We start from the raw sequence: 12,518 nt of genomic DNA on the forward strand, positions 1-12,518 counted from the left end.
CAGCAATGTAGTTTGCGTTGAGTAAAGCACTTGGTGAAAATTTTTTTTCATACCATTTATAGATCCTTCGAAATATTTTCTCTCCGAACTGTTTTTACTGGTGTCAAATCAGAAAGGAAATTGCAACATTGCAATCAGTATGATCTTTTTTTTTGCTTCCTATGATTGGACGGACTGCGTGCAGCAAAACGTTTTTTATATAGAATTTTTCTTAGTTCTATAGTACAACTTGACTTGACGTTTGGTATGTTGCTTTTTGATTTGGTTCATCAAGATAATGCTATTACTGGAATCTGTATCGAACGTTTTTAATGTAAAAATTTGGGGTTAATTAAGGGATTAATAGGTGGCTCGTTGAATATTTTCTTGAATTTAAGGCCTCGATGCATGAGTTATTGTCAAGTCTGAAGCTCAAGAATCCGCACTACGTCAGATGTATTAATCCAAATGCAACTAAGTCTCCGAGAAATTTTGTGGACGAAACTGTGACTGCTCAAGTGCGATATTTGGGGTAAGATGTGGATGAGTTGTAAACGTGATTTGTGTAAATTGGACAGTTGAAATACGTTGCTGTTCATTAGCTTAATTCTTCGTCAGTGTTTTTGTTAATCGAATCTTATTTTTAGTAAAAATTGATTTGGGCTTTAAAGAGAAAAAAACATGACTAAAGTTCAGAAAAAAATGTGTGGTAGGGTTGAAAACTATTGATGGCTACCAAATTACCAGGGATTTTATCAGATTACCTTAATTAAATAAATAGGTTTGTTTAGAAATTAGTCAGTTTTTTGTTATTTGTATATTTTTTTGGTGTTCTATGCAAATTTGACTTCGAAATGACAAAATATTTTCATGCTGTAGATTGGTCGAGAATGTGCAAGTGCGGCGCGCTGGCTTCGCCTACAGACAGAAGTACGAGGCATTTGTGCAGAGGTAAACAAATCCAGTTTTTCGATGCTGTGCTATGCTATAGTCACGCTTTGATTCTTCTGGTGGTTGGATTAATTCTATCAAAAAAGCACCAAGCATAAAATGTTTATGAAATTTAAAGAGCTGTAAGGGCATATATTTTTTCTTAAAATTCGAAAGTTGAAGTTTTTTCCAAGAACAAGCCTGTATTTTTTCTGTTTCCTTGCGTTCATTACAATTTTCCAACTGTCAATTGGTTATATTTATTGAGCTTCTGTTTGCAATGATAGATAAAATTTTTCTTTTGCTGGAAATTTTGTCAAAAATCAAATTGAATATTATGATAATTTTCAAAATAAAGCGAGCGTTTTTGGGCCCTGCAACAGAAAAGACCAGCAGCCTTGGTCCGTTTGCATAATTTGAAAAGTGTTTGTTTGAATTAATGAACATGGATTGCTTGTAACAGATACAGAATGCTGTCGAGTCACACTTGGCCCAAATGGAAGGGAGCGCCTAAGGACGGTGCAGTGAGGATTCTGAAAGCGGTGCATCTGCAGACGGGCGAGAGGGAGATTGCTCTGGGCACCACCAAGATATTCCTCAATGACCCACAGACAGTGAGTGCACAGTTGTACGTGTTTGGGTCAACAATTGAATGAGGTTCAATTTGAGCATTGTCTATTAAGAGTGAAGAACGTAGTGAATACTCTAATATAGGTCTTGCTATTTGGTTTTTTTTTTCAGAAAAAAATCTGAAAAAATGCTTTAATAACTACAGATGTGCATTCATACACATTGATGCATTTATGAATGCACTTAGGTATATATGCATTTTATGAGTTCAATTGAAATTCATCTACTGAAAGAGACGTAATTAGCACTCTCCAAAAACGAACGTGGAAATGGCGCGAAAAAACGTGAACGGTTTCTAGTTTCAAAACTGGAATTTAATTTTTAGATTTCCAGCGGAATAAAAGCTTTACCTATTGATCCAGTTTTCTCAAATTGGGTCAAGGTTATCAGAAAATCGCCAGTCATAAATCGTTCTAGAAATTCAAAGAGCTCAAACTCAAAGGGCATCCATTTCTTTGATTTCCGAATGTTTTTTTTTTTCATGTTAACTTGCGTTCATTACTCTTTTCCAATCTATTGGCTATGTTATTAGTGGAACCTGATCTAAACTATATTTTATGATTGGATAAATTAGATATTTTACCACTGTAAAGTATTTAATATTAACCAATCATGATCCATCTAACTAACAACCCACTTATTTGTAAGTGCTGAAATTACTTGTAATTTCAGCACCAGAGAGATTTGAATTTAACTTAGAAATTAGTTGCCTCTCCAAGAGAACTTCAGCAGCCGCAATAAACCAGTATACCCTAGATCTATTGAGCCTAGCAGAGACTAGTTAAACAACCTGAGACTAGATAGTATAAGAGTAAGATTAGGATCGGTATTAGACTAAGAAGTTGCACGAATCTATCCGGCCGAAAATAAGATAGTGTGACGAGCAGACGGTGTACCCTATCCGAAATTACTCTATGAGTTAACCACATCGGTCCTAACTCATCTGGTGCGACCATAAGTCTCGAACAAGACCTTAATAGCTTAGAATTAACCAAAAATAGATTAGAATTTAGACAAAACATTTTCAAAATGTTATACGACGATAATTTAATCGAAATGTCTCTACGACTCAATAGATCAGAGCCAATATTCCGAACGATAACAGAACTAGCCGGAATCGTAAGAAGACCTCGAACCAGAGATGACATACGACAAAGTAGAAACTTACCATATAGTTATATGATAGTACGGCAAAAGCCAACACAAACTTTTATATTTAGAATTTTATTAGCAATGAATTTAGATTTTCATTTGCAAACATTAAATCTTGAAGTCAATCTTCATGATCATTTCAGGCGCTAAACAAAATTATTAATATACAATAACGATTGATAAAAAGATCTCAGATCGTTTTCCTAAATTCTGCAGTATTATATAAAACATGTTTGGAAAATATTTATTGAAAATCAAAACAAAAATTAGTAGCATGACAATAAATTGTTACTAATCATAAAATCATCAGTTATCCCAGCTTCATCACCTAAACATAACAGCAATCATAAGCTCACTAATATCATTAAAACACTAAATCTTTTTCTTAAACAAATTTAAACCATTTTAAACTTAAATTCACTTAATTTTAAAATCAGATCATCAAGGCTTATCCTTGGATCTTAATTAATTTTCTATTTCACTAAATTTAAAACTTGATCATCAAGGCCTATCCTTGGATCAAAAAGAACAATTTTGTTCTCCCCCACCCACTTAGCAAGTGTCTAACGACCTCAAACGTCGATTCACTATCCAACCCTTTCAAAAAACCTAAGACTAATAGAAATTTTTGAACAAAACTAATCATTCAAATTAGGATAAACAGTGAAGAACTTCGGTTATTCATCCTTCACTTGAACCCTCCTCTTACCAGACCCAGGATAAATCTTAGACTTAGTAAGTTTAAAATAGTATCTAACGAACTACTTGCGTTCTAATTATACCTGAACCTTGTGGATCGATTTACTATTCTCCAACCCTTGAACACAATCACTACCCCTAAGTAAGATTAAGTAAGTTAACACCTTAGCTTATATTAGCCACGAGAAAGTAAAAAATCATTCTTTGGAATCGATATATCTTTCTCTCCAACCCTGAACAAATAGACCCAGGTTAAGCTAACCAAAAAAAATCGTAAGGACTAACAGTTTAAGAAAGTAGAAATCATCTAACAACTTTTTGCATCCCTCATCCTAAACCTTATGTCATTTAAAAATCTAGGAAATAAACAAACAATTGTTTTACACAACTGTGAAATAGATAACAAAAAATACGATCTTGTAATCACACCTCATACACAAACAGTTGGATATATTAGAACAAAACGACTAACAATAAAAAGAAAAATAATAAACAAACAAAGACAAATCACACGAAAAAGATTTTCAAAAAATAGAAACGCATTTTCAGAATCAGAAGCCAGCAATTTAGATGAACTTTATAAATTAAAAGAATCAATTGATAAAAATTGTCCCATTCACGATCAATTATATTTTTCCGACTCAGAAACAACTTCAAATTCATCAAAAAGAGGAAAAAGAAGAATAAAAAACAATATAAACACAAACCAGTACACTTGTATAATTGGAATCAACCAATTAGACACATCGATAGTTACTTATTAACAGTCATTAAACGAAAAAATGAGCGAAACACACACTCCAAGTGAAGATAGTCCAGATGACGACGATATCTACCCCTTCCTCGTAGATGCACCCGATAATAGAGGACAACACGATCTTTGCAAGAACTTACTCCTAAATTTGTTTGAACCCGGAATTAGCCCATGTAAAGCAGAGTTCCCAGATGTAAAAATCAAAAGACAAATTATTGATCATTACCTGAAAGATATATGTAATTTAACACAACAATACGGAATCTACACCATAGAATTCAGTACACCAAACCCGAATCACCACAAATATGTAATTCAAACAGACGATCTTGACTTAGAATTTTCAAAAGTATTCTTAGAATATATAAAAAGCATACAATATCATAACTCACAAAGAGCAAACTCCATATTTACTAATGAAGTTTTTGCAATAATATATAGTTATATTTCAATATTAGAAAATGAAATCCCAATCCCAAATGTCTCACCGACGGAGACATCCAAACATATAAAGGTACGACATGAAATCACACTATTTACAACTTTCCTACATATAATTAAAGAAAATTTTACTAAAGACGAAGTTTCACAACATACAAAACATGACTTACAAAAAATTTTGGCATGGTTTACAATAGATTATTTCACACATAATATAGATTTAATTTCACAAGCAAGAAAAAATTTCAGACCTCAAAATTCAAACGATGATACCGCCGTCACAGAACAATCAGACTACGTTTGGGACCCCGAATGGTCTCATCATGCATTCATAAATATCCCACAATCAATCTCAAGTCAAGCAATAAGTACAATATCTTATACAAGAGATTATGTAAGAGTAGTACCTTTAACCATTGATGCAACACCGTTCAACCGTCATACACAACGCAAACCTAAATGGAACTAGGAATCTTACACAACAAGATATTCAAACACCATCACACTTCATAAATGAAGAAATCGTCCAAACAACAACAACTACACAACAAAGTATTTCACCGATACGTCCAAATTTAACAACACCAAAAAATACAAACACTTCACTAGCACAAGTAACTTTACAATCAACCGTTAAACCTTCGGTTGCTCCAAAATATTCACAAATGGATTATCAAACATATAGACCTATGACAGTACCGTCAAAAACACGAAGAACGTTCACAAGAAACACTTTTGCAGAACACAATTATAATTACGCACATTCATCAAAAACAAACTATCCCCCACGAAAAAATAATAATAATCAGATAAGATCTCAATATTGGGATAACCCAATGGCAACAACCAACTCAGTAAATTTTCAAACTAACTCACATCCACAGGATCGTGGTGAAAATTACCCATTCTTTCAACAAAATAAAAATAAAAAGCAAGCACCTCATCATACGGATTATTTATCCTCCGATGATGATTATTTACAACCAGATATATTTGCACCATATACTCAAGAATATCGCGGACAAGGAGTGCAAAAACCACATACATATCATAGAATTTTTTCTCCACATCCAACAGATACACAAAATCAACAACCAATACAAATGCAAAACCCAACTAATACACAATCTTTTCAACCAATTCAGCCACAAAACCCAATGTTTACACACTCGTATCAACCAACTCAAATGCAAAATGAAATACCACTCCCATATTACCTTCAACAACACGAAATAACAAAAAATCAACTTTCAAATTTTTCACAAATGCCAAATGCCGCAGAATCACTACAAATGACAATGAATCCATACCTTATGGGTGGATCATCAATAACATCAAACAAACCATTAATGGTATTCACAGGAACAGACCCTGAATATTCTGTAGAAGATTATTTAAATGCAGTAACAGCAAATTTAATTTTAAATATAGGACCTGAACCAATTAATACACCACTACATCAAAATTGGATACATCGACGCACAGCGTTGATAGAAACAACCTTAGATGGCGCAGCCCAAAAATGGTTTTCAGTATTGCCAATAGAAATAAAATCAAATTGGAAAAGATTTACACAAGAATTTTCAAAAATGTTTGACTCCGAAAGAAATAAACAAGACCAAAGAGTTTTATGTAATGAAATTCGTAGATTACCAAATGAAACCATCAAACAATTAGCAGTACGTATCGAAACACTAGTTCGAAAAGCATATTCATTAAATACACATGACTACAAAAACACAAAGATGACAGAAATTTTAATGATGACCTTAACACCTCAATTAAGGAAAATAGCAATAAAAAAGAGAGCATCTCATCCTTCCTCAATTCGAGAACCCGATTTAGATTTTCGAAAACTAGTAGACAAACTAGAGCAAGCGGAAATCACAATGAAGTTTGAAGAAACAGAAAATCTGAAGTTACAATATGTTAATCGAATTGAAACAAATACCACAAATATCAATAACATACAGGAATCAGATACAGACCTCGTTGCAAAAATCACTGAATTACTAAATATTTATGAAAAACATCCAAACTTTAAAGGCAAACCATCTTTCAAAAATGGTGTAATTATTGCCGACGATACGGACATAGTATTTCTGAATGTAGACAAAAACAACAGGATAACCAAAACAAACCTCAAAAATATAAAGAACCAAATAAATCATTCTATCAATACATGAAGAAAGATCAAAATCTACCAAACAAAAATGTATACAGCAACAACAGTTCAGGAAAACCACTTCCGAACAATACCAATTACACGAGAAATCAATCACCATATAACTCAAGTTATAGAGGAAGATCACCAGAACGAAGAAATACACAAAATTCTTCACAAAATCATTACAATCGACCAAATAGTCGAAATAACTACTCCAGATCAAATTCAAATACGACACAATTTGTTTCTAGATCTAATTCTCAATCAAACACAAGAAATAAATACTATCCAAACAATCAATCACGAAACTCATCATATAATATAATAGAAATAGAAGTTATTCGAACAACCGAAATCAGAATTACCCGAACAATCGATCAAGAAATAACTCATGTAACAGATCAAACTATCACAGATCAAACGATAATTATCAAAACAGATCACGAAATGATTCACAAAATCGACATTCAAGTTATAATAATCGATATAGAAATTATTCTCAATCACCACATAGAAATAATAACCATTATAATAATTCTAAACATCGCCACAGAAGTAGTACACCCAAACATCAAAGACATATTAATCAAGTACAATCAAATGAAGAAACAACATCAGACCCCCCAGGTATTGATGACACAGGAAATAACGAACTACAACTAAATCAAATAAACTGTGGATCATCAGACACAGAAAGTGATACAGAAAACACTCTCTCCATAAATATGATAGCAGTCGAAAACGACTACGAACCTATTATATATGAACAACCTTTTTCATCACATATATATGAAAATCAATTAGAACTCCTTCACAATTATTATATTGAACCCATCCATACTACACAAACGGCACAAGAAGCTAACGAAATCGACACTGTAAATAAAACCAATGAAAATGACAAAACAAAATGCTTGAATACAAATCACATCTACCAAAACGTACAAAAAGAACAACCCAAAGAAAAAATTTGGACAATACCATTTCTTTTAGAAAGTCCAAGAAACAAAGAATTTCAACCACCAGATCTTGAAATTGATTTTTTAATTGATTCAGGAGCAGAATCAAACATAATTAACATTCCCACATGGAATGAAATCAAAACATTACACCCAAAATTAACGCCTCTTGCAACCTCCAGTAAACTAGCAACAGCACAAGGATCAACATTAGTAAACTATGGAAAAGTTCAATTATTTTTTCTCCCCACAAGAACAATGGAGCAAAATAAAATTTTAAACAAACCATTTAAACAAATATTTCATATCACTGATATTAAACACAATATCATTGGAATACCATTTATCTCTAAATATATACCAACAATCAACATCTTGAATAGTAAAATACTAATCAAAGATAAGTACACAAAAACAAAAAATACAGCCTTAACATTTTTTCAAAGATTAAATAAACAACCACCATTCTTTTCAAAATTTTATCCAATTTATAACCAACAATGAAAACACCTGAAACCACTATCAGGAAACATATATAATTTTTCAATAAAACAAGTTCACCAATATGATAAAAATCAAAATAAACAACAACTCTATATGTCAGACATTGAATTCAAACCTATCCATAAGTTTTTCAAAATCACAATTTCATCCATAAAATATTTGAAAATTATCGAATTCAGATATCATTTCGTTACATGTATACAACAATACACCGTATCAAGTAACATTACCCTTAGGACTTTTAGGATATTGCGAAACCAACGCTACAATATCACCAATACATGAAAAAGCATACCGCGTAAATAATATACTCCAATTATTAGATATTTGTCAATCCACAATTCTTAACGAAGAACTATCCATAAATAATATAATAAGTAATGAAAAAAGAAATACAGATTATTTCACAAAAACCCCATATTTCAAACCTACATTCAACATAAATAACTATACAGAGGATCAACAGAAATTTTTAACAATGTTTAACTTTCAACATTCACAAATAACACAAGACGAATTTGATAAGTTAGCCAAACAGCTAATAAAATATTCATCAGTCTATGCAACATCCAAATTTGATGTTGGCAAAATTAGTTCATCTTTACATCTCCCATTAAAACCTGACGCAGTTTTCAAAAAACAAAGAGCAAGTAAAGTACCAATTCATTTACACGATAAAGTGAACAGATTACTCGATATTTTAGAGCAATACAAAATTATCTCACCGGTAAACAAAGAAGAACAACCAAAGGGTAACACATTTATCAACCCTGTTATCATCCTAGCAAAAGGAGAATCATTAAAAATAGTTCTAGACGCTAGATATCTTAATTCACTAATAGACGAATCAAAATGCAATTGGCCTATTGAACCAATACAAGTTATTTTAACAAAAATAAACGGAAAATACTTTACAACCGCAGATATGAATAGTGCATACAATCAAATGCCACTAGATGAACAATCGCGACGCTTAACACAATTTGTTATTGGAAATCAACAATATGAATTCAACCGCCTATTCTATGGAATATCCATAGGACCAGCAGCATTTTCAGCTTTTATGAGTAAAATTTTTAGACCACTAATACTTGAGAAAAACGCAATCACCTATTTAGACGATGTTTTTATGCAATCACAGAAAAAAGAAGAAATGTTAACAGTTTCAGAACACTATCACAAAATACTTCAGAACGAAAATCTGAAGGCCGCCCCCGACAAGTCACACTTCTTTTTAACACGAGTTAAATTTTTAGGACATAATATAGAAAGAAAGACAATAACTCCATTAAAATCACGCATTGATGCTATTCAAAAACTTCAACCACCAACAAACAAAAAGAAAATCCAAGAATTCCTTGGAATGTTAAATTTTTTAAGCAAATACGTTTATAAAATGCAATTATATTTAAGACCATTCTATAATATCCTCAGACAACAAAATAATTTTGAATGGAATACAGAACATCAAACACGATTTGAAGAAGTTAAAAAACTTCTAACTGAACAAATTTCAAATACAATTCCAGATCCAAATCAACCATTCTATGCAATGTGCGATGCTTCAAATTTTGGCATCGGCGCAGCATTATTACAATCACACAATGGTACAAATAAAATGAACCTTATATCAGCAAATTCCCGATTATTTACTCAAGCAGAGCTACGACTCTCAACTTTAATGAGAGAATGTACAGCTATAATTTATACACTTACAGAATATGAATTTCTGATACTTGGATCAAAACATCCAACAGTTCTATTCACAGATCACAAACCAAACATTTTTCTCTTTACACAAAAGTCAAACCCAAATCACCGAGTTTATAGATTTCAATTAATTCTAATGAAATTTCCAAACTTACATATAGTTTGGACAGCAGGAAAAAATCTTGCATTACCAGATACATTAAGTCGAAATACACCACCTGAATTACTTACACGTAAAACCACAGTTGAAATACCCAAAAATATAAAATTTTACCTTGCAGAAAACGAAACATCACCCCGACTAGAATGCAAATATGCAGTAAAAACCGACGTTGAACAATCACAGATAAATAACCTACAACACTTCCCACTTTACTTAGATTGCCAAAATAACCACTACGAAGTTGATCTACTTGGAACATCAACTTTCAAACCAATTCCATACTCACAATGGATAAAAAATAACACCCAGCAAAAAAGAGTAAAACAACACTCGCATAAAAAAGACCTTTTTCCGTTAATTGAAAAAGAAAATTTAACTGATAAAATAAATTTATCAGGACCACAAACAAACGATTCAAAATACACAATAAATCAAGTTTTTGACCTCCATGACCCACTTGACACAATTCCTTTATCTCAATTAGAAATTGAAAACATTTTTCTCCCCCCAACAGATAAAATTACAATTAATACCTTGAAGCAATATCAAAATCTTGACCCAGTAATTAGACAACTTAAATCATGGCACAAATATGAAACTAAACCCGTAAAGGCAGAAACCACAATTTTAGGAAATAAAACACTCCTCCGATATTTTCGAAAATTTAATAATACAACAATTAATGAAAACACAGACCTTCTAGACTACCAATTAAATGAATCTACAGTTCCCTGTCTCCCCTTAAGTATGATTCTCATAGCTTTTAACATTTCACATACACAAAACATTAAAGGACACTCTGGATCAGAGAAAACATATTCAAATTTTATACAAAATTTCTATTTCCCAAATGCACCAATTTGGATAAAAGTACTATGCAATGATTGTATAGTATGTCAGCTAAATAAAACTTATCCAAATCAAAAACAAATAGCACAAAAACAAGATTTTAAAGGACAAAGTTTATACTTTAACCATCGTATCTCATTCGATACAAAAGGACCAATTTCACCATCATCTGAAGGAAACTCCTGCATTATGGTAATTGTTGACGCATTTACACATTATGTAGCACTTAACCCAGTACCACATTGTAACGCTTATTACGCTTACACAACACTTTATGAACACTGGATAGCCAAGTTCGGACTACCCGAAATTTTAGTCACAGACAACGGTACAGAATTCATAAATAATGAAATCATCACACTATGTCATTTATATAACATCAAACACAAACCACGTACATCTCATGCACCTTGGACAAACGGCTTAGTCGAAGGTATGAACCGTTCACTACAAGAATATCTTAGATGTATCATAAATGGAAATGACACAAGATACACCGAATGGTCAGCAGATGTAAAACTATTTCCCTTAGCATATAATTCACAAATCACGACAACTCTAGGAATGTCACCATATGAAATGGTTTTTAATCAAAAGCCACGCAAACCAATTATGTTTACAGCAAACTCTCATAAAAATGCACAAAGTCATTGTCAACCGAATAAAGACTCAATTTGTTATAACCTACCTTTACACACACATGATGAAGATCATTTTCATCACCCACAAATTCTTAAATTAGCCTCCGGTACACACACCGAATGGATTTTAAATAGAGATAAAAAACACAATGAAATTTACCAAAAAGTAACAAAAAAGTTGTTACAAAGGCAAAACATTAATGAACAAATAAATTCACGCTTTACACCAGCCTCTGATTTAAAAATTGGAACATTTGTTTTAATACCTAATTTTAACACTCAAAAAGGAATTTCTAAAAAATTACAACCCCTTCGTAAAGGAACATACCAAATAATTGCCAAACCCACTGACGTAACATATAAAATCACCGACTCAGACCAAAAAGAAATAGTTCAGCATCGAAACAATCTATTACCTTATTACCCAAAAGAATACGCACTACGCGAACTAACTCAATTATATTCTTTCACAGGTTTAAAAGTTATTCAAAATAACCCACATACAGAAAATGAAACAAAAGAACAACATGACATTCACCTCGAAAACTAAAATAAAAAATCAACTACAACGAAAAACAATACAAAAAAGCTAGATCAAAATATACATCAAAAAGAAAGAAAAAATAGAAAAATGACAGAAAAAATTATACCACAAGAACAATTAGAGAAATCAGAACCTAGAGAGTCATCACGACTTGACAACTAAAATAAATATCACCATAATATCATAACCCTCCCTTATCTAATAACCCAAAGATCAACAATATTTCCCCAACTCAGACCTCAAATACCCCCCAAACAAAAATGTTAAAAAATTAGCCTAAAGTAAAAGAACGACCATAATAAACTAGCCTAAAGTATAAAAATTTCAAAAATACCCCAGATCACTTGACAAATAAAAATAAAGTAAAAGAAGACCTCCCGAACACCATAAAATTCG

General features: G+C 32.1%; 1 protein-coding gene across 3 annotated transcripts in view; it reads left to right on the forward strand.

Annotated features, from left to right (window-relative positions):
• LOC134847543 (unconventional myosin-Ia-like) overlaps positions 1–12,518 on the forward strand; it is a 75,778-nt gene that overhangs the window by 49,079 nt on the left and 14,181 nt on the right. For all 3 annotated transcript variants that reach the window (XM_063864602.1, XM_063864603.1, XM_063864604.1), the window contains 3 exons: positions 378–511; positions 859–930; positions 1,373–1,523. In XM_063864602.1, the coding sequence (XP_063720672.1) occupies positions 378–511; positions 859–930; positions 1,373–1,523 (357 nt within the window). The remainder of the gene's footprint in view (positions 1–377; positions 512–858; positions 931–1,372; positions 1,524–12,518) is intronic.

The sequence above is a fragment of the Symsagittifera roscoffensis genome, chromosome 6 (assembly GCF_963678635.1).
Source record: "Symsagittifera roscoffensis chromosome 6, txSymRosc1.1, whole genome shotgun sequence".
NCBI classification, from domain to species: Eukaryota; Metazoa; Xenacoelomorpha; order Acoela; family Convolutidae; genus Symsagittifera; species Symsagittifera roscoffensis.